Source organism: Megalops cyprinoides, chromosome 25 (assembly GCF_013368585.1).
Source record: "Megalops cyprinoides isolate fMegCyp1 chromosome 25, fMegCyp1.pri, whole genome shotgun sequence".
Taxonomy (NCBI): domain Eukaryota; kingdom Metazoa; phylum Chordata; class Actinopteri; order Elopiformes; family Megalopidae; genus Megalops; species Megalops cyprinoides.
In genome coordinates this window covers 17,392,463-17,415,727 of record NC_050607.1, presented here as the reverse complement: position 1 = coordinate 17,415,727, position 23,265 = coordinate 17,392,463, and the positions used below count along the sequence as shown (strand labels likewise).

General features: G+C 45.0%; 1 protein-coding gene across 1 annotated transcript in view; it reads left to right on the top strand.

Annotated features, from left to right (window-relative positions):
• The window catches only part of LOC118771975 (SH3 and multiple ankyrin repeat domains protein 3-like), a 285,841-nt gene that overhangs the window by 69,659 nt on the left and 192,917 nt on the right, over positions 1–23,265 (top strand). Inside the window, 1 exon segment of the mRNA XM_036520181.1 lies at positions 22,929–23,132. Coding sequence (XP_036376074.1) covers positions 22,929–23,132 — 204 coding nt within the window.

The window sequence follows — 23,265 nt, the reverse complement described above, 5'->3', positions numbered from 1 at the left end:
CTTTAATGATGGCGGCCTCTTAAGAGAACCTTAGTTTTCCTTTCTGCAGTTTTAATGCCATAGGAGGCCCCTCAATCCTTAGATGAAATGACTCAAAGCAGTGTTGACAGTTTGTAAGGAGATGCACACTACCCTGATAAATGTTCCTTACTTTGGCTTCCAATATGCTATATTCATTATCACTTAAGCACTGAAAGACTGCATCAATACTAAATCTCAAATGATGTCTCTAGACAAGGATTATAGCATCATTTGCAAACTGTTGGGCGAAAGAATAAGGAACTGTTTTTTTTTCTGTAACAAGAACAATAGCAGTGGTCCTCATTACCCTGGCCAGAGTGTACAGACACCAGCAGACAGACCCCCCCCCCCCCCCGGGGGCGTGTGGTCTTTCTCTCCACTCTGCAAGTCTGTGTGACAGTCCCTGCCTCTCTCTGTCCTCCAACCCAAAGAGTTTGACTGTGACATTACAGCTGGGTTTGGCCGGCTTGCTCTGTAGGGAACCCGAGTCGGTTTGTGTGGAACTGGGGCTCTGCTGTCTGTTTTATGTGCCTCCCCTTTCAGACCGCACATAGCAGAGCTAGCAGTTAGCCCAGCGCTTTAGCATCCTGCATTTGGGATGGATATGTCAATGTTGGCTTTTTTGTATCCGTGATAAATTCTGTTTCCGTCTGGGTCCCACCCCAAATGCAGCCCTCAGTCTGACATAAGTTTCACGCTGCTTCGACTTGCGCCGTTCCTAAGGAGCTGCGTGGCCACATTGATCATTGGGGTGTCAGGGTGTGGTTAGCTTGATATATAACGCAAGTTTGACAAAGCCAGCCTGGAGTCAGCCTTGCTTTAAAGCCAGTAGAGCTCTGAGGGATGTTTCTCACTGAGCAGCATTAAATCATTGGCAACCATTTGTTTTGTGAGTAGCTCTGTACCATTCAGCCATTGTAAGGAAAAAAAAAGACACCTAGTGATTCATTACATTATTTTTTTGCTTACAGGAAATCCTTACCAGGTGAGACATTTTTGTACATCTTTATCCGTAACACATATTTCTACAGCTTGATTTTTACAGGAACAATTGAAGCAAACTGCCTGCCTTTAATGCAGTCCTATTACCCTTACCCTGCAGGTGCACTTTTACTGAAAAATCACAGCAGTGTCTGTGTGGCAGTGTGGGGATTGCCATTGAGCTGCATGGTAAAATGGAGAAAAAATACTCAGTTTCACCATTTAGATGCTGGCTATTGTGTTGTTGAAACAAATTTTCCTATCTGGTTTCAAAATGTAGGCGGGGAGGGGGGGGGGGGGGGGGGGGGGGGGGCGGGGGTAGTTCTCTGAGTGGTTGGGACTTTCATCTTGAGCCCTATGGCCTAGGTTGAATCTCTGCTGTGCTGTCAGGTAACAATGACTAGGAGCCCTCGGTGGTATCGAATTGGCTTTATTCCAGTGGAGCGGGTTTATTAGCAGGGCTTCCTCTGATCTCCCCTCCCAGGCACCCTGTGCTTTGCCAGGCACCTGTGAGCTTCTCAGATGATGTCATTGGAGGCACGCTTATCCTCCAATCAGTGATTCCCCCATTGTAGTGCACCGTGGGTGGGCATTACAGTATTTCACGGTGAGACGAGACTGATGTGCCATTGGGGGAGATCAAACCTCAGCCAGACTGCACCCCGACAATTCACAGATAAACCCACCCATTATTTGCATGTGTGTGTGTGTGAGTGGTTATACTTTATCTGTAAAATTGTGAATGTAGGATTTGTCCAAGTACACGGCACCTCAAGCACTACTCCACATGACTCCTACTATTCTAAAGATTCAGCGCATATTCATAATTATCACTATCAAGAAGAAACATTTAATGGTCTTGTGACTAATGAATATGCATAACTCTGTCCTCACAAGAACTCTCAAGCTTCAGCTTCAGGGACAGAACTTCCAGTAGAGAGTATAGAAAGCTCAACATTCTCAGCTACATTAACGCTGTGTTTGTAGTGTCACAATGTGGCGCTTTCTCTCTTTGTAAAGAGGACGATCCTGTCCCCTCTGGGGAATCAATGTTCATACATCATAGTCCTCTGTGGTACAGTGCACTGCGTTGTCACCACCTCATGGGGGTTGTTCTTGCGGCTCTATCGTGCTTCACAATATTGAGTCAGAAGTCTCGAGAAAGTATTCAGCCTCAAAAGAATTCAGCAGTCTCAAACAAACTAGAGTCTTACAGGTCAAAGAAATGGCTTTAGTCCTGCTTTTAAGCTTTGCGTACCTTAGGGGCCTGCAGGGTGTCTCCCAAAATGAGAAAACGGAGCCACCAGAATGCTCCATTAGAGCTGCTTTGTCTGATTTCCATATCACAGAATATTTGGCTGCCGGTGTGCTGATGTAATGGTTAGGACTGAGCCAGACTTCCATTTTTAGCTCCCCGGACCGCAGGCGTGGATGTTTTTATGACCGCATTGATTTTCTGCGGCGTGGCACTAACCTCGCAAAAAAACAACAGCTAAATAACCCCCCCTCGGATTAAAACAGACGCAGGTTTCGGCTGCGCTGGGGGCCGCAGCGTGAGAGCCACAGTGTGAGAGCCACAGTGTGACACGGAGAGGAGCTCGCCCACCGAGGAGTCATTAGTGCACCCCTCTGCTGCGTGCCAAGCAGGCAGGCTCTGGCTCCGGGCCTCACGTCTGAATTCGGCTTCTCCCCCCCCCCCCCCCCCCCCCCCCCCCCCCCCCCCCCCCCCCCCCCCACGCCAGGCTGCTCAGTGCTGGCCAATGCAAGGACACCACAGGAGACCGAGCACATACCTTTTCTTAATACACCAACTGTTTTCATAACAAATTAAATTGGGGTTGAGTCCCAAATTGACCATAAACTCTGTTGGCACTCGGGCTTAGTGTAGCTGTGTCATCACGGTGATTGCGATGAAAATGCAATCGATATGTGCGCCAGATAAGGCTGTGTTCATAATTGAAGATGAGTTCTAAGATAATGCCCTCCCGATTTTGCTGATGTAACGGAGTCAGAGGAATGACTAAGCAGCAGGTGTGATTCTTTGGGAAGCAGATGCAAGCCATCTCAGCTTTGCTCTTCAGGAGAGAGGATCCAAGAAGGGACTGAACAAACGAACCTCAGAAGCTTGCATTGGTGGCTTCTGCCAAAATACGATTAGCTCTCCATGTCCGTCACATGAGGAATGTAGCGCTCTTGCGGTTCCTGTGGGGTGAGCTAACAGGCCACGGGAGAGTGGCACACGTGCTGCATGGCCCTGTAGCCGCAGAATCCGTGTGCCCAGCTGAAGACCGGCAGACCCAGGCTGGGAAGGTGTCCGCTGTGGACGCTTCTCTGTACTGAATGTCTCAGAGCCCTCTGCCTTGGGAATGGCAAAGAATGGCTTTATTTGAAAGTGCCTCTTTACTGTGAGGCTGAGCAATAGGGAGACAGAGAGAAATAAGAAGTGTGCGTGTGTTTGTATGTGTGTGTGTGTGTGTGTGTGTGTGTTCGAGGTCATTGGCCTTTGTCATTTTGTATTTTACTTATGTCGGTAAATAATGTATTCTGTCGACGTGAAACTTTTCCTTGCCAATCAAGCAAGTTAAATTAAATTATGAGAAGGAAGAGAAGGAAGAAAGAGAGGCAGAGTTAGGCAGAGAGAGTGTGAGTGAGTGAGACAGAGAGAGAGAGAGAGAGAGAGCAGCTCAGGCTGGCAGAAATGGCTTCCTTCCCTCCACACTCCAGTGATTCGTCCCTCCCTTCATTGTTTCTCACTTTTCTGAGAGCCTGTGGAAGATTCACGGCAAGCAAGACTTGTCACCACTCACCACCAAGTCAGTGCGACTTTGATTGATTTCCCCTCGCAGTCTCATCTTGAAAATTTCATTGAACTGGCCTCCTTCCAGGCTAGAATTAGTTATGAAAGTACTGAAGATGCATTTGTAATGTCAGCAAACAATTTCAGAGTACATTGAAGCCTCTTAATTATTTCATAAGCACACGCTGGTCCTGACCGCAGCTTCATTCTGCTCTGACATCAAGCCTTTGAGAGCTAGGAAGTCATTCCCATGAGCCTCTGCTCTGATGTTAGCGCTGTGAAATGGATGGTGCTGTATTGTGAAATGTAGCCGGGCATTTCCATTTATTTGCGGTCAGAGTTTTTCCAAGTCATTTTTCACGTGCAGCTGATTTGCACACTGAATCCCATTTGAGTACTTGCCCTAATAATTCAGGCTGAAACCCAACAACTAGACACTGCAGCCCACCATGGCTGAAACTACCCATCCTTGAAAAACACAAACTGTTCTTTTGGATTTGTCTAAATATGTAATGTTATATGTGCCCAGCAGGTAAATATTTATCTGTCAAACGCACAGATACACACAGGACAGACAGTCACACACACACACACACACACACACACACACACACACACACACACACACACAATTCAATAATTATTCACACAACTCTGTACTTCAAGTTTGCCCAAAGCTACCTATCAGCTGTTACATAGTATCTCACTCATCTGTTGCTGTGCCCTATTGCATGTTGTGTTACGTTACCGGAGTGAAGCAGCAATACTTACCGTACAGTACATGCTCCATAACACTGTACCTGTCATGTTGACTGTTGAATCTGTCATGCACACGTCTCCCTTCCTGTTCATGTGAGAGACACATTTCATAAGTCATAATTATTTTGCTTGCATGTCAGCCATGAGCAATTTTTTGGTCCATTGACTTCTACCTGATGGAGAGAATTGAACAAAAGTTTGGATGGGATGTTAAAACATTTCGTCTGTTGTGCTGTGAGAGATTTGCCAAAAAGATTGACCTGAATTCAGTACGGGGTTTCTTAGCGCATGGATCTGCGCAGTGAATTGATATAATGATTTGAGCCTCAAGTATTCAAGGTAATGTGTGGAGCTTCAACTACTGCGTTGAGAGACAGGAATTGATTTAAAATGCCATTGATCCGTCTTGAGTGTCTGTACTGTTTAAGGCGCAGCAGGATGTGTTTTCTGTGTTTCCAACACAAATGGCTTTCAATGAGACCAATCCCTGGTGCTCCAACAGCCATGTTTTTTTTTCCCCCTCACAACAACCTCACATAAACTTTCAGAGCATTTTATATGCAATTTCCCCGCACAGCTAAGCGTCCTCGTTATTTAGTACTTCTCAAATGTGGCTCGAAATGTCTGGCAGGCTTAAAGAGTAAGCCCAGTCTTAGAAGTGTTCCTCCAGGATCCTCTAATTAAGAGAGGAGCATATGCACCTGTTTACTGTCTAAACTTCCTGCTTCCGCGGAGGTTTGGGCATTGGACTGTGTCCAATGAACGGGGATGAGAGGACGGCCGCGCCACTGACGGCTTCATCCTGCTCCGTCTTGCTGCTGCGCGCCTTTTTTAGTTGCCTGTTTCATGTAATGAGATGTCTGTGGCTTGCCAAGTGCTATGGCCACAAAGCAATACATTTCCGACTAATGAGAACTTTCAATTAATCGTACGGTTGCGGGCTTGAATCCCAGTTGGGGCACTGCTGTTGTGCTTGTAAGCAAGGTACGTAACCTGTGTTGGCTCAGTGACTATCCAGCAGCATAAAATGACATATAAATTGTAAGCCTTGTACAGTAGTTGTCTGTGAATAAGTGTGTCTGCTGAGCACAGAAAGGTTATACACGATCAACTAAAGTGGTTTAGCACTCCACAGTGATGATATTGCCAAAACTCTGTTTTTGTGTGCATCGTGATGCATATTTGAGCTTTATTGCTCAGCGTATTGCTTTCTTGTGTTGTCACTGAGGAAAATTGCTCTGGGAAAGGATTTGAAATGAAAAGAACTAGACGAATTAAAATTTGAAAAAAAAAATCCCCCAACAATTAAGGCTGCTCATAGTGAGACATACTGGAATTGAGACATGTTAATGAATACATTGCAGCTAAGTCATCCGGGGACACATAAACATATAAACAAATAGATGACCTCAGTTGCTTTCTGCGTGTATTTACAAAGCACTCATCTCAAAGGGCCTGCGACTTGTGCGTTTTTAAAATGATATACAGGATGAGTACTTTACTGGTCAGATATCACTGTGAGACTGGGTAGTGTGAGGTCCTGTGAGTGTCTCAGGAACAGTGCACTTAAAAAATAGGCCAAAAATATGTTTTAATTTAAAAGCATTTTGCGTTTGTAGGAACAAGTCTCCCTTCTGGTGAGTGCAGGTCTGAGAACCGTATATGTGAATGATAGTTTTCCACGCCACAGCAACAATAATAAAAAAAGAGTAAAATTTGCCTTGAGGACTCACCTGTATGAAGACAAAGGATCCTGAATCACTGGCAAATAGGCAGTGAGAGCATGAGTGTAGCATGAGAGGGGTGTGTGTCAGGCTAACAGCCAATGAGAAGAGGAGCGTGACTGGCGTACCAGTGACGGCTCTCTCAGGCCAGGGATCCCCTCTGGCTTTTCATCCGTGGTTCCTGCAGCTGAAGGCTGTCTCCCGACGGGAGTGCGGGTGCAGCACGTCTCCAAAACCTGCGCTTATAGAAAAGGCGGAAACGGGACGCCTTGAGATGCGCTTCATGATTCATTCATCCTTCTGAGGAAACGGGGCGAGCGGCTGCATTACCATCGCACCTCAGCTCCTCCTCTGCTACAGGGTGCTGTGGAAGGAGGGGAATGTTCACACCCTGTCTGAACATGGGTGATAGGCTCGGGGGAAGCTGTTAAACTATCAAGTACGGAGGTTCCTTAGTGGCTCAGGGGTTAAAGCACGCTCCTTGAGTGCGACCTGGGCTCTGTGACCTGGGTTTGATCCCACCCCTGCCTTCAGCCGACAGTGAGCAGGAGCGCACAGCAGGGGATCAAATCGGCCTCATTCCACAGGGGATGGGGTATGCAGGTAGGTCAGGGCTCCTTCGTCACGCAGTTCTTAGGCACCCTGCGGCTCCTCAGGCAGCTGCTAGTGGCTCAGATGATGTCAGCAGACTAGTGCCTAATCCTCCAATGAGCACCCGCTCCTCTGAAGTGTAAATTGTAGTGAGGAAAGTAGCCATCGACTCCATGCAAATGTGTTGGAGGATTGCCGTCGTGTCTCACTGTTCCTGTGTATGTTCAGAGGTTGTCACGGTGACACGAGCCAAGTATACAATTGGCCCTTCCAGGATCAGGTTGCATAGAGGGGAAAAATATTTTTTAAAAATTGTCTAATGTTTTTCTGTTGTGAGTGGGGAGGATCAGCTACTCATTATTACTGAGATAATGTTAGGAAAGTGGTAGATGTTGAGATTAATGGAAAACATGGGCACTAATGACAGAAGCACATTCCTTAAATTTGTTTATGGAATAAGAGACACCAGAGAGAGGAGGGCTGAATCATCTCCTTCTTGCAGGAGAGGAACAGGCTGCAAGAAATGAAATGAAAATGAAGACATTTCAGTAACAGCAAACTTCAAGCACAAAGCAGATAATGGCTACAAAGCAGGTTTAGAGGGCAGTTAAAGTATATCACCTGCCACACTTCACAAGCGTCAAAATGGAATTGATGATTCTTAAGCTAAGCTTGAACAGGGGGAGGATATCTCGGTGAATCTCATCTGCAGGATCTAAAATGCATGACTACTTTTGATGAGCCAGTCGGCTGGAACCTGTTTCTCAGAAAGGTTTGCCCTGCGCTTCATCACTGCTGTCTTTTTTATGATCCAGTTTTGTGTTATTCTGTGGTTTAGGGAACACCTGAGCGAATGATTCATCGCTGTATTTTAATTGTGTGATTAGAAATGATGGGGAAGGGCTGTTGATGAGCTGAACAAGTGACGTTAGTTACCAAACATTGCTACAGTACATGGTCCTCCATCTTTGACGTACTTGTACGCTTGCAGGCTTCTCCCTAAGCTGTTGGGCAGGAATGAGTTGCAGTTTGGATTTGAAAAGTTGCAAGTTGCATTATCCTGATGGCTTTGTGAGAAAATAAAACCCCTGGAAAGAGTTTAGCTGGACACACTAAGTATATAGAAATCAGTCTTTTTGGGCCCTTGATCTGGACTTATTGGTATATCCGATTAAACCTTCTCCCTGGGGTGCATTAACAGATATTAGTTTACTTTTTCCAGGAAAATAAAAAAGGTTCCAGTTAGATATAAGCTATACATTAGGTGATCATTGCCATATACAGTATATATCACAGTTAATTATTTGAGAGAACATATCAAGGTTCCTTTTGATGAGAACATTTATAGATGTGATTCATGATTACATTTGCCTCTGTATCTAAGCTGTGTACTCCATTAACATAATAGTGAATGAATTGCTATAGACATTTTACAGCAAATGCAATATGATAGAGACACAGTGGATATTCTACAGACTATGCCTTTATTATCTTTTCATAGGTCTGTATTTCATTTTTCTGCTCCCACATCAAAAAGAGCTCTTTGGTGAATTTGAGATGAACATGATCCATAATTTAGCACAATCAAATCAGTGACATAAACCTCAGAAATGGAACAGTGTGGAATGAGAGTACATTTCCTAGTTTCACAGCCAAGGACACGATTCCTCACACTGAAGACAGAACAGGGTGGAGCTGCCTCACAGCTGCAATGGATTGAACCTATCCCCTGCTGAAAAGTTACAGATTAGAAAGCATGGCTGTGAACCCATCCCCTGCTGAAAAGTTACAGGTTAGAGAAGCATGGCCGTGAACCTATCCCCTGCTGAAAAGTTACAGGTTAGAGAAGCATAGCTGTGAACCCATCCCCTGCTGAAAAGTTACAGGTTAGAGAAGCATGGCTGTGAACCCATCCCCTGCTGAAAAGTTACAGGTTAGAGAAGCATGGCTGTGAACCCATCCCCTGCTGAAAAGTTACAGGTTAGAGAAGCATGGCCGTGAACCCATCCCCTGCTGAAAAGTTACAGGTTAGAGAAGCATAGCTGTGAACCTATCCCCTGCTGAAAAGTTACAGGTTAGAGAAGCATAGCTGTGAACCTATCCCCTGCTGAAAAGTTACAGGTTAGAGAAGTGTGGCTATGAACTCAGTCCAAAGCTCAGCCCTGGTAAATACACAAACCCCTGAACCGCGCACATGCATACAACTACACAGATTTGCACTGACATACTATTCCACACATGAAGTAACTCGCTGGTCCTAAATGCTTTGTATAGTTTTCCACGCTCTATATACCACTTGCCTTTCGCGTGGCAGGCGGACCAATCGTATAACGCATTGCCCTGCTCGGATAGCCCGGGGCCCGCAGCCGCAGATAAAGGTCATGGCCGGGCGGTCTCCGTGCGTAAATGGGTCGTGATCTCAATTTTGACGGAATTGTTGTAATATCCACGGCCTGTTTGGTTTGTGAATAGTTTTCCTATCAGCCACAGTTGTTCCATCGAGCCCTGGAGCCGGGCGTCTTGAACGAGAGGATCTTTCTCTCTGGGCGGGTAGCCCAAACAACCAGGCGCTGCATTGCATCACGAAGGAGGAGAGTTCTAAAGGCTATCTGGGAAAGAGTCTGAGAAATCGCATTAGGCCACAGGGGAGTGCATCTCACATTCATCAAAAGCTGAGGGAAAAGCAATTAGGGGGGGGAGAAAAAGACCTCCGCAACTAGACAAAAAGGAGCCGTTGCAAAGGCCATGTATTTTCAGTGGGGGAACACAGCAAGCAGAGCAGTGTTTGAAGTGTCTCAAGCCAGTGTTTTGGAAAATATGTTCATCCACAGATGATACACACCTTTGGAAAAAAAAAAAACTTTAACTGAAAACGTGGCCTGTAGCCTGGGGGTTTCTGCGCGTGACAGCAGAGCTGAGGAACAGTTAAAAACTCAAGATGGGCTGTTGAGGAAAAATGCCTCGTTATGTAAGCATGTTTACTTATTGATGGTACCTCCAGGAGCTTTAAATGACACGTAGGACTGTTAACTCAAAATGATCATTAGTCTGCAAGTATCTTTTTACATGTGTATGGAACTGAACGGTTCTCTAGTGGGCGTCAATGAGTGTAAATCCGCCCCAGGGAATGTAAGTAGCTGGCCATACCAAGAACGCATCAGTGACCCTAAAGCAACTGTTTTCACTGGGTTGCATCTTCTCCATGAATGACTCTAAGCGCCTTAATAAAAAGGTCACCCTACTGAAATGCCTCTCTTATTCCACACACCACAACAAAGTCAAGACCCTGACTTTAATCGCAGTAAAACAAAGTTGCTGCCCTTTCTGTTATTCCATCCAGCATCACCAGAGGGCGCTGTGTGAGGAAACTCCAATAATATGAGTCTGTATGCACCAGCTTCATCATGGAGGCTGAGGGAAGCCAAGGGCAGTAATCAGTTGTGTCACAGTGTCATATCTCCTCAGCGTCCTTCTCCACAGCGTGTGGGCCATGAAGGTGGCTGATCGGAGCTGTGGCGTTGTAGTGGGGGTGGTCTTCCTTTGTGGCTGATGTCACAGCGGGTTGCACCCCCTACTGTGAACACAACCAGGGCATACTGTGAGGCCAAACGATGCCCCATTTCCATGGCAAGCCCCTGTGCACCTAGGAAACGAGAGAAGAGATATCAGTCCTGTTCATGACATTTATCAACAGTGTGTTGGATCTGTTAAACTGAAAAGAGCCTTTTCTGTTTGATAAGACATCAACTGTGGTTTTGTACAGCCATGTTGCATTGGTAGCTTAGGCTTTAGTATTTTTTACCTAAAAAAGGTAAGGTTGACCAATGCATTGTCTTGATAATGGTGTTCAATGCCTTGTTCTCTTTTGTGGACAGCACTGTTGCACAGCAGGACAGAATAGGGCATACAACCCAAAGGCTGCTACTTCAGTTCTCAGGTGGGCCACTACTGTTGTACCCCTGAATAACCTGAATTGCTTCAGGAAATATCCCGCTGTAGAAATAGTTCTGTAATCTATGTAAGTCAAGCTGGATACAGGCATCTGCTAAACCAACAATGTAGTTGGACATGCATCTTATCTCTGTAGTTTGTGTGAACATGCCTGGCTTTCCAGATGGTGCCACGTTCAGGACCTTGAGAGAGTTATCCGTGGAGGTCTGCCTGTGCAGTCTGTCCTGACGCTCTGGAGGTGTCTGGCGGCCACCCTAAAGCTGGAACCCACATTTCCATTGTCTGAAAAACGCTACGCTACGTTCGCATTTAGCAGGTCTGTGTAAATGTGATGAAGGCTGTCGGCTGTGGCAGAGGGAGCGGGTTGGGAACAGATGCTTTGGAAAAGTCCTAGTCGCAAAGTTAGTGTGCGAGCGGGAGGGAAGAGGCGACAGCACACCCCCGGCGAGAGTGCTTTATTTTCCCTCCGAGCGCAGCAGCCTGTAACGGGGTACCAGGGGAGTTCATTCTCCGCCAATACAGATTGCCTCGCGTCCCCTTCAAATACAAAGGTCACTTTTCACGGTGCAAAACTAATTTCTGTCAGTTGATTCAAAACGCGAAAGTCACCTGAGTTTCCATTTGAGAGAGCAGGCTGAGCCGCGGCTGGAGCAGATACTGTTGACTGAAGTCATTTGGTCGGAACCCACTCAATAAGGGAGGGTTATTTCCCAATAGAGGCCAGCACAAATAAAGCTCACAAACACACACACACACGCACAAACACACTCACAGACTTACACACACAGACACAGACTCACACAGACAAACACGCACACATGTACACACATATATATATATATATATATATACACACACACACACATTCTCACAGCTGTTGACATTCTCTCATCTATTGTTACTTAATTGATTCACAGTTTTAAACAGCAGGTCAGTTGAAATGGTTTTAATATCCAATGATAAGCACCATTTCAGTTTCAAAAAAGCCTACACTGCTCATGCATTCAGTCTTCACCCCACATTCTTTACCGCTAGGTTTGCAGTCATTTAAGAGAGAATCTTTGTATGCTCACGAGCTTTAAAGTGTCATGGATTATAATCTTTTATAAGCACTCCAGCAAGTGCTGAAATCTGTGAATAAAACAAAAAAAAACCCATTGTCTGTCTTCAGCAGTGCACATGAAATGCAGTCTTGTGATTTATGTGGCTTTAAATCTCTGATCCTCTGGAGGGTGGTGGGGGGGGGGGGGGGGGGGGTTATGGACGACATTACACCATATAGTAGACAGATTACTGGCGCTCATCTCCTGGCTGACATTGGAAGGTCAAGCCATTTCTGTGGATTTCACAACGGCATCGCAATGAAAACAAAACACAGCAAAGAAAACAATGCTGAATGGTGTTGTTGATCTGCTGGGATTTTTTCCTGTATTATTATTTTGATGGAATCAGATATAAAGTTTGGTTATGGCGTTGGTCATGTGTCAGGTATGCGTTTGGTGGATTCAGTGTTTGGAGCCAGACCAGTTTTTGCCAAAATATGCAAAACGCGTTTCCATTTTGCACCCTCAGCCAAGGGATCCCTGTGGCTTGCATATTCTCTGAGATTTATGTTTTGAACGCATTTAATCCACAGCTGCCGAAATGAGCTGTCAGATCTCATTTACGTGAATGAGGAGTAAAAAAAAAATGTTAGTTAGGAAGTTGCAGAGCAGCATGTAGAATAATTCATTTTGTTAATGAGATGGAAAGATCTTCGAGAAGCAATTTCCAATCGGGGTTGCATGGACCTCCTGCAGTCCCTGTGATGGCTGAAAGTGCCGTATAGCCATCTCCAGAACAATCAGATGAAGAGATGGTAATGAAGAGAAAAATCAAAGAAAGCGATAGAGCCAGTTTTTTTAACCGCTGTGAAACTAGGATGCTGCAGCCTGACATTTTACATTACAGAACACAGAATGCAGTAGGCAAACATTTTATACAGAAGTGCACCACAACATTCAGCAAACAGAAGAGATGTTTTGCCTGGAGGAGGGTCCCTTCTGCACTGTAATTGTCTTTAAATTGGAGGATCTGGGCAGACAGATAACTTAGAAACCCTTGGCTTAAAGCTGTTTTAAAGGTTTCCTGCAGTTTTCTTTAGGTAGTGTTACCAAAAAAAAAACAATGCAGTTGATTGGCTAACATAGGAAGTCACATGATGAAAGTGGAGGTAGTATGGATATTACCGCTGACTGTAGTGGAACAGAGAAAAAGACCCATTGGTGTGGATGCCTGTAAGGGAGATATTAAGCACCGCTGAAACTGCGCAACATGCTTAAGTGCATAAGATGTGCTGTTGTGCAGTGCAGTAATGCGGCTTTGGCATTGGGGTATACACACTGTAATGCAATCCACAGTCCTGTGTTCTGTTGTGTACTCGGCCTGTCATTTATTTTGAAGTTGCAGCATGTAAATCACTTATATGTGCAATTGTCTGCACAAAACTAGTGCCAGCTTCTTGCTGGATGTTAGCAATGCTTAACAAACATTCCTTACCATTGGAATACATTGACTAAGATAATGAGCATGAGTGGTGGGGAATGTATAGCAGTTGTAGCTTTCTATTTGAGCACTTTCTGAGAAAGTAGTGCTGGAGGGATAGAGGAATCATTTGGCCTGCAGATTGTTTCCAGAACACCTGTTACCTGCCCTGCTCCAGTCTCGTATTCACTGCAAGGAGGTGAAACTAGAGCAGATTCATTCAGCGAGAGGATACCAAAATTCCAGTTCATAGAGCCCCTCTGTGCTCATGTGTTCAGCTGCATGCTTGGTTTAATTCCTCTCCCTCTCCGTTTTTGGCAATTACTTGAATGTGCGATTCCACATACTTTCAACTCTGTAGGCTAATACAGGGGCAAAGATTGAAATGAAATCAGAATAGCAAAGCAGCCGTCCTGATGTAAGCTTAGGATGTATTTATTATCTGTGCATGCCCTTTGGGAATACACACACACTATTCCCCCACAACACATAGGAAATGGGTAGTTATGAATAAAACATGTCTTCATTCCAAGACATCAATAGCGTGTTGGCCCGCCTTTGGCTTCAATAAGATAAGATAAGATAACACATAATGACTGCTTCATTGCATTGTGGATGACCGTCTGTTAATTTCTGGCACAGTGCTGATGGTATTTTGCTCTTCCTTTAAAGCGTTAGCAAGCTCCACCTCTGAAGAGGGCCATCTTGTCCATACCCTAATTCCACCTTTCAGTTCATCCTAGAGAGTGTGTGTGCCTGCATCCGTGCATGTGTGTGTGTGTGGTTGTGTGTGTGTGTATATATGCATCAGTATTTAACATGCTCTCTGCTTCGTGTGGACCTTGATGCTCCCCACAGTCAGCATTGAAAGTTAAGACTCCGGGTCTCTGCAGACAGCAGGTTTCGAGGCCTCTGCCCTCCCGTCACATGATTACTGAGCAATAACATGATGACAGATTCCACGGCAAAGGTTCACCTCCTTGCCCATCCATTTCAGCCCTGCCGTTACGCAGCCTGGCAGTGGCCCACATCACTGAGAAGCTTTAGAAGGTCTGCTGAGACGATCGAAGGCCGCATTCTGCATTCCATGCGGTCTCTGTTATAGCGATGGAGCCAGTTCCAGTGTTTTTTTTTTGGGGGGGGGGATCAATATTCTCCGTCTACCACCATGTTCACAAACTTCCCATCAGGGCTTGTAACTGAATCAGTGTGCCCTTGTCATCGCAGTCTGACCATACCTTTTTGGCAGGGGTGCAGTGCGCTGTGGCTGACGTGTTTGAGAAGCTGGTGAGATTGTGTAGTAAATGAGCCTGTTTGGAAGGAGGTGGGTCACACTTTCATTTATTGGCTTGGGGAGAACATAGGTACATTGTAGAAAATTGTAGAAAATAGCATCTTTACCTTCTTAATCATAATTAAAAATGACCTCTGAAAACTATTTTTAGAGACAAAAATTGAAAAGGAACTTCTATTTGTATAGCTGGCAGCCTTTTCCCCATCTACTACGCAGTTATTGTCTGTTTACTTTTTTTTAAATAGTTCAGGATTTCAGTAATGAAAAATATTGTATTTATCAATTGGCTTTCCATGGTCTGAATACTCCCCTGAAATAAAATATGACCAAGAAATTACACTTGATTGAATTTTCATTGCTAAGTTATCCTCTACCTTTTAATCTTGAAACCTCTTTATGAATAACTACATCTAAGTTTCAGGCACTGTGTATTGGAATTATAAATGATCCTTCTGTGGCTACAGTCCATTAAAGATGCATGTAATGGCATTGCTTAATGCACATTCCTTGCTTAGAAACCCATTTGATTAAAAGTCCGATGTGAACACTTGCATGCTGGGTTCAGCCGTAGCCATGATGAAACATCAAAGAGCTCAACGAAATGCAGCCACCGTGGCTTGGCGGGTCCCGGGTTTTAATGTGGGGAATCGGTCATGCACAGCCAGTGACCAGAGTGCATTTGGACACAGCTGATTATGCCAGTTATGCAAGGCCTGTGCCTTTTTGGAAGGGGGGAAATGTGTGCTGTTTGTGAGCTGTGTAGCCAGCCTGTTTCCCTCATCTCAGGACAAGGGCCAAGGGACAGCAATGTGTAAGTTCACTCAGGCAAATATTAATAAACACACACTTGCATGGACACACGCACACACACATACTCACACATGCATGTACACACACACATACAAACACACTGATGTACACACACACGCACGAACACACACACACGCATACGAATACACACACACACACACACACACACATGCACACACACAGTACAAACAGAGATATATAGACACAGTAAAAGCGCACATGCAACGCAGCAGAAATGCAGACTGAGCATAATTGATATGTTTTTTATTCCACAGTGGATCTCATTTTAATTCCACATCTGTTCATGTTGTCAGGGCTCCAAACAGAAATCAGCTATCTTCCAGAGACCAAGCATGCCACGGCGGCAGTGGCAGGAATGTGACTGCATTTCAGTTACTATAGAGCCCATATAAATCGAGGGACATTTGTAACCATACTAAACGGCTCAATTTCCCATCCTCGTCACCTTTAATGCGCGATCCCTTTGTGTCAGCTCCTGTAAAGGGCTCTCACTCTGCGATAAGGATATATACACCCTCTGTCTGACGCTTCTCACGTGGGTTTTAAAGTGGAGAGCGTATAGCTTTCTCAGAGTGGTGAAAGCCTGCCTGTTTGCCTAATGAATACACGCGAAGAAGAGAGAGGAGGCCTGAGATCCAGTCAATAAACTGTCATTCCTATTTGGCCGCTCCATAAAAACCTCTCAAGGGTGTAATGGCACATCTTTTCCCGTCCTTTTTTTATTGTAAAATATAAGCGGGGGATGTCTTTGGCTGTCGGGTTGTGAAGTTCCTTTGTGAGGATGGTCCGTTCTTTGACACTGAGGACTGTCTCGCCAGCACTCTCCTGCTCAGCCGCTCGCTTGGGTCCCCGGGGGCCGCCCGCAGATGGTCGTACGCGTGTCTGAGCTGAGGCCCATCAGGGAGAAGGAGAAACGATACGGAACAGCCGCGCACATTCTTCTGTGAGCCTCCGCTCTTATCAGCTCTGTGGTGAAAGGGTACGCGTGCCCCGAGACTGAATAAGCCACGTGTTTAATATTTTGAATACTGTCCTGTCCTTCAACATGTCAAAACCTCCTGATATGCCTCCACAGGCGTGTACCTCAGGGAGGTGTTCACATGGGGTGGAAATGGCCCTGCCGGTATGTGCGGGTTTGAGCCATTCTGGGTCCTACCAGCAGCAGGTAAATGTATTTGGCACAGGCAGCTTCCAGTCAGATCCCAAACCTACTTCAGCTGAAACCTGAAATGGCTCAAACGTTGATGCATTGGGAGGGCCACTTTCATCCATGGTTTACAGCCAAACCTTCACTCTGGCACAGTTTGGGAGGAAATGTGCAGGAAAATGTAGGGGTCCTTCCCCTTTGTGAAGGACAGGTTATGCCAAAAAAAAGTTCATTGAGGAATTTGAAATGAACACAATTCTCCTATCTGGTTCTCCATGGTTTCCTCCATTTTCATTTATTACATTAGCAGACCATTGGCACATGTGACATGTTATTGACTATTCCTGGATTTCTACACCTTCTCTTCATTCTCAGCCACAGGTGGACAAGTAATTTATCAAGGTGGATATCAGGTGGGCTTTCAGAGTGGGCATGGGACATGCTAATTACTCTCTCTTTTAGGAGCCAGATGTGTTCAGATGTTTGAGGCAAGGAACATGCAATGAACAAGCTGCTGATATGGGAACAGCTTTTTGGCCTGGAAAAGTAGCATCTCTGATGCTGCTATGATGTGAGGTTACCTCGTAATTATTCCATTGTTCCAAGTCACTGCAGTGGTATTCTTATATATATATGATGACATAGTACTTCACAATTATGAGATGCTAAGTCAGCATTATGGGGAAGTAGCCCTTCACTGTCATGTCACACCCAGTCATAATTTTGAGGATATATGTGAGAGTGAGGAGATACATTCTCGTAATTATGACTTATTAACATTACATAATTACTTTCTGCGTATATTTCCCTGCACGGCTCTGGCCTTCAGAATGTACTGACACTGGCTGATGGAGCTAACTTGCAGTAATACTGGTGGCTTGTTTGTCTTTGTAATGAAACTAATTATGACAATGTTCTTTTCAGCACCTCTGAAAATTTGACAGAATAGTACTTACAGAGAGCTGGTTATTTCAAGCAGCAAGACAATGTCTATTATGGATTAAGTCATATTTATGACTAAACACTTCAACTTGTGGTTGAATGTGAGAAAGATCTAACAATTCAGGAACAGGAATGTAAACTTAAAATCAGAACGTGAGCAAATTAAAGTGACATTAGCTCAGTTAAATAAAAACAAAATGTAAAAACAGTTTCAGTGAAGGACAATAAATGAAAGCAGAGGAGGTAATTATTCCATGGAAAATAAAATGAAAAAAAAAATAAACAATTCTTCTGGTTTCTTTTCACATTTTACTTTCTTTTTTGCTCACAGTCAACCATTGGTCTGCTTTATGATTTTTGCATTTCTTTCTTTGATTTTCCATTCCTGGTGGTCATTTTTCATTTTTGTATTTTGGCAAATAATTACCCTTCACAGTTTGTGGGTACATGTTTGCCAGGGTAAAGGGTAACCAATAACTGATTGAAAATTGAGGATTCACAAAGGTTTGTGGATAGAGAGGGGCCATTGAGTGATTGACAGCAATTACAGTAGAAAGAGGAGACAGTGTGGTCTACAGAGAGAAGTGTGCTCCATCTGTGTTCTTTACTTCATGCAGCCTTTGCAAGAAAACATAGTAATATGACTGCAATATTTGTCAAAATACAGCTTATATTGGCAAATATATCAGTTATTATTCTTTTCTTGTCATTTTGTGCATGCATAGAAAATACTGTAATCTTACGTTTTTAAGTACATTCTGCTATATGTGACAAAATAAATTGACAATAACTGATATATCTTGTAGTGCAGACTATCTGTATTTGACAAGCAGTAACACATGCCTGGGGTTTATAGTTTGCCATGCTTTAATATGTATTCCTTTAATTTCATATTACTTTTCCATTAGACTGAGCTCTCTGCCGGCTGGGCTCTGTGTAGGGGAGTGTCACCACAGAAAGGAGATGTCCAAAGATAATAAATTACCCACACTGGCTCTGACAGTCCCCTTGCATTTCTCACTGGGGGAATCTGCTCTGAGTTCTAAATACTCCCCCTGCAGGGATACACACGCACAGACGGACACAAACACACTCATTGTTAGGAGAAATAAGTAATCTTGCCGGAGCCCCTCGCCGTTGTGGGAATTTATTTAATGAGAATTGCCAAATGAGCATAACTCAAGCTCCCTTTGAATTGATCCAGCCATAGCAGGTTATCGCTTTCTCTGAGCGCAGAGAGGAGTCGGCGAAACGCCTGAGCTGCCGCAGAGGACATTGGAGCTGACTGCCGGCCGCTGAGCTCCGGGATCTCAGCCGAGAGCAGTGTAAATTACAGTTCTGCAGTTGGGTTAGATGATCTGTCGCTCTACTTTTGTAAGTGCAGTAATCACATCAGTTTAAATTTAATGATTCTTTTTTTTTTGCAAATGTTAACAAGAACCTTAACCAGTAAAATCAGGTGAGCAAACAAACACAATTTGGGTCTGTAGGTGTGGTTTTGTGGACCTGTGAAATTTGATGTGTGTGTGTGAAGACGTGTGTGTGTGTGTGCGTCTGTGTGCGTGTGAGTGTGTGTGTGTATGTGTGTGTGTGTGTGTGTGTGTGTGTGTGTGTGTGTGTGTGTGTGTGTGAAGGCGTGTGTGTGTGTCTGTGTGCGTGTGAGTGTGTGTGTGTGTGTGTGTGTGTGTATGTGTGAGTGTGTGTGTGTGTGTGTGTGTGTGTGTGTGTGTGTGTGTGTGTGAGTGTGTGTGTGTATGTGTATGTGTGTGTGTGTGTGTGTGTGTGTGTACGTGTATGTGCATTTGTGCATATGTGCATGTGTGTGCATGTTAGTGACTGAGCTTGGCTATTGCCTATCATATGGGTGTGTACTGCCCCTTGAGCTGCTCCCATTCTGTTGACTAACACGATTGATGTCAGCTGGGGTGAGACATAAAGCTCATCCCGGGTCTGAGTGCCTGAGCCCAGCGCACCGAAGAGTAATTGAGCAATATTTCACCTCTTTATGAATGTAACTAGACATGATTCCGCATGTGAGACAGGAATCTGCCCTGACGTCGTGTCCATGAAACGCGCCTCGGGGAAAAACTGCGCAGAAGTCGCGTCCACGAAACGAGCCGCAGAGGAAAAAAGTCAACAAGGAAAGGATGATTATCGACACGGCCCACCCCCCCCGTAATGGGAGCCTGAGGATGGTCTGTCAGTTTTTAATGAGTTCTGGAATAGGTGTTCTGTGACCTGCACTTGTAATACCTATAACACGAGCAGTAAGTGCTTTGTGACTTGCCTTGGTCTTCATACCCTCTCTAGACGGGAAGGAAATCTCTCATCAAGCTGCTCATCAACCCACTCCAGCCTCCTCCACGGAGCTTTTGGTTCTTAATGACGAACGGCGCCTCTTTGAAACGTCGGGAAGGGAGCCCGGGGTGACGCTGGCGTGCTAATTGTTTCATGAAAAACAGTGGGTGTTGCTCCACGCGGGCCTTACGGCGCGGGGCTCGCCCCCGTCCCACTCTCCTCCTCCACTTCAAAGTGCCCTCAAAGAATCTCTCCTGTGCCGTGCAGTGGGGCTCCGTTGGGATCTGCTGCCGTTATTTTCACATAATGTGAAATGCGATCTGATGCGGTCCTTGTCATTATACTGCGGCGTAGCAGGGTCGTATCAGGACTGTGATGTCTGAAACGGGAGTGTCAGTGTCTGCACTAGCACCTGAAAGACCCTGTGAGGTACTGACACATCAATAGTGTTTTTCATTAATGACAAAGAAGCTTGGTTTGTGTTATTTAAACTTTAAACTTGCAGACTTACGTGTGTGCTGCTGGAAAGTTTCGAAAATGCCTGGCGGTTCGTCCTTTACGCTGCATTGTGTGTATGCTTAGCCGGGATCAGCAAGGACACTCACCTCACATGGCTTGTGTAGGTTATCATGTTATTACTACAGCTGGATATTGTGCTGATGCATTTTAGATTGAGCGCCTCACTTCAGGGCTGGATTCAAAGGCCAGATCCCAGCCTGCCAGCTCCCCGATACGTGCCCTTCCATCAGGGCACCGCACACGGGCACTGAATCGGGAATGAGGCCCCTCTCCGTAAGGGCAAAGTGGCCCACCTGCACTAGGGGGAGAGGCAGGGCCCGGCTGTCACGGCCGGGAATGATTAAGACACAGTCATACTCGCGGCTCCATTCAGGAGGAATCACTCAGGGTCAGTCTCATTGTTTAACGCCGCGCCCATCGCAGCGCCGGCGTGGTAATTGCTTTCCTTTTATCAGCCAGGACCAGTGGTTCATTCAGACCGCATCCCTTACAAAGAATGATTTAAGTTCCACTCCGGGCTCCCTGTCCCCTATTGTTTAGGATGTGCTTCGGTCCGGGGGAGCAACGACAGGCTGCAAAATGACTTTTTCTCCTCCTCCCGAAAGTCTTTTATGAGGTCAGCCCTGCCCTCAGAGCTTATGTGTTGATTAAGTTATTGATTAGCTAAAACATTCAAGTGTCATTACTAACATAGAGTCCCCCTTCACACACAGGACCTGACTCTTTATCAGGGTGTATGTCTTATACACTGTCATTCTACAAATGAGGAGTCATGTCCATTTCAATTCAGTCAGTTCAGGAAATGTTCATAAATTCATGTCATGAATTGATAATCATCCAAAATATTCTGTGAAGATTCTTCAAGTAATGGTTTGAATGTTTGGTTGATTCCTGAATTGACTAAATTAAAATGGAATTCGACCCAACTTTGCTGTTATTGCACTCCATTAGTTTGGATGAGACCAGCACAGCGTAACACAAAGGCTGCAGGCTCAAATCCAAGTGGGGCACTGCCATTGTAACCTCGAGCAAAGTGCTTAACCTGAATTGCTTCAGTAAATATCCTGTTGTGTAAATTGTATGCATAACATAGCAAGTATGCTGTTAGCATTGACACGGGTGTTGGCTCACAAAATGAGTAAAGTAAAGGTCATTCTGGAGAACAGGAAGAAGACATAGTCACATCCTGTGTTCTGCAATATCTTTCCGTTCCTTTAAAAACCTTTAGTACCTACGACAGGTTAGAGCGTGTTGCACACTGAATGACTCGAATGTTTTACTGAGTAAAACTTGTTACCTTGGCCCAACAGCCATCCGTTGGCACAGGCTATGACTGAGGCAAGACATTGGCCTGTTCCCTGATTGTCTCAGCTCTCTTGTTGTTGAAGGCTTTTCTTTTTTTCATGATCGGCAAATTGGATAATGTTATGATTTAATCTGAATTATAGACATAATGGTGGATAATGTGTATTAATGGAGTTTTATTTCATTGTTTTGTTTGTTGGAATTGAGAATTCCATTTAAAGCTCCTTAAAAAGCTGTTATCTAAGCGAGACGGACTGGTATCACTAAGCAGCTCTCGGCTGATTGGATTTTGTTGCGTTTCACACATGATTCTGGGAATAAATAAATCAAAAAAGTTAAGATTAAATTATGTATGAATGAATGCAATGGTGTTGTGTGATTAAAACTATGAGAAGCTTACATTTTTCATACTTTACAAAAGGGAATTCCAGAAATATTTCTCTTTGAAGTTTTGGCAACACTTTCTTGTCTGCCAAATTTTTTCTTAAAGAAACTCCTGGGCATATTTCCCTTCATTTCTTTAAGATATAAATTGTGAAAAACATATTTCTTTATTTCTTTCTTGTGAGATTTCTGTGCTCTCTTCCCTCTGTTGCAAAGCTAGGATCTTCATTCAAAGTTTCATTTGATCTGTCATTTGCATGGTTGGAATTCGTACTGTCCTACGGCAGTCAATAAAAAGGCAAAGAAGCAGGTTCTAAAGCAGCTTTCTATAGAGCATGTGTTTTAAAGAATAAGCTACTTTCCAAGGGTGGGAGAGACAGGAAGAGCCATGGCTTTTACTGCGCATTGGTTATGCGCTAATAGGGATGGGAATGTTTTCTGTTGTGCGGAATGTTGTAGCACAGGCTCCACAATGTGGTTGCTGTGTGCAAGTGCTTTACAGGCAAAGAGCGGGAAATGCACCCAGGCACAAACAAGGCCGAACGCTCACGCGCTGTAAACTCACAAGTGCTCACCGCACGCGGCCGCCCGAGTCCAGATAAAGAGTGCCCTTCAGGGAGAGCACTTCACAAGGCACGCACGCCTCTGTCTTAAATCAGGTTGTATGCTTGGACCCCCACCTCCAACGCCTCACATAGATAGAAACAGAAGTTTACAGGTTGAGTAAGCAGATCGGTGGTGGTCTGTGAGTATTCATCTGTGAATATTTATCTGTGAGTACAGTGTCACATTTTGGACGTGGTTAGTCACATGACTGATATTGACCGTCTCCCTTGCTGTTTTTCTTTTTCTCTCCCTCAGAAATGCATGAAGTTCAACATCGAAGCCCCCATCTGGTCCTCTAAGCAGCGCATCCTATGTACTCTGAATCAGAGCCTGAAAGACGTGCTCAACTATGGGCTCTTCCAGCCGGCCTACAACGGGAAAGCTGGGAAGTTCCTGGACGAGGAGCGCCTACTAAAGGAGTACCCTCTTCCTGCTGTTACCCCCGTCCCATACCTGGAGGTAGGACACCTCTTCTCAACTGTGCTTTCACCTGGGACGCCCCACTGCTGTCAGGTCATCACAGTGTGAGACATTACAGTGGTGCATCAGACACTGATGGCCCGACTGACCCAGAGACCCTGGTCATCACGGA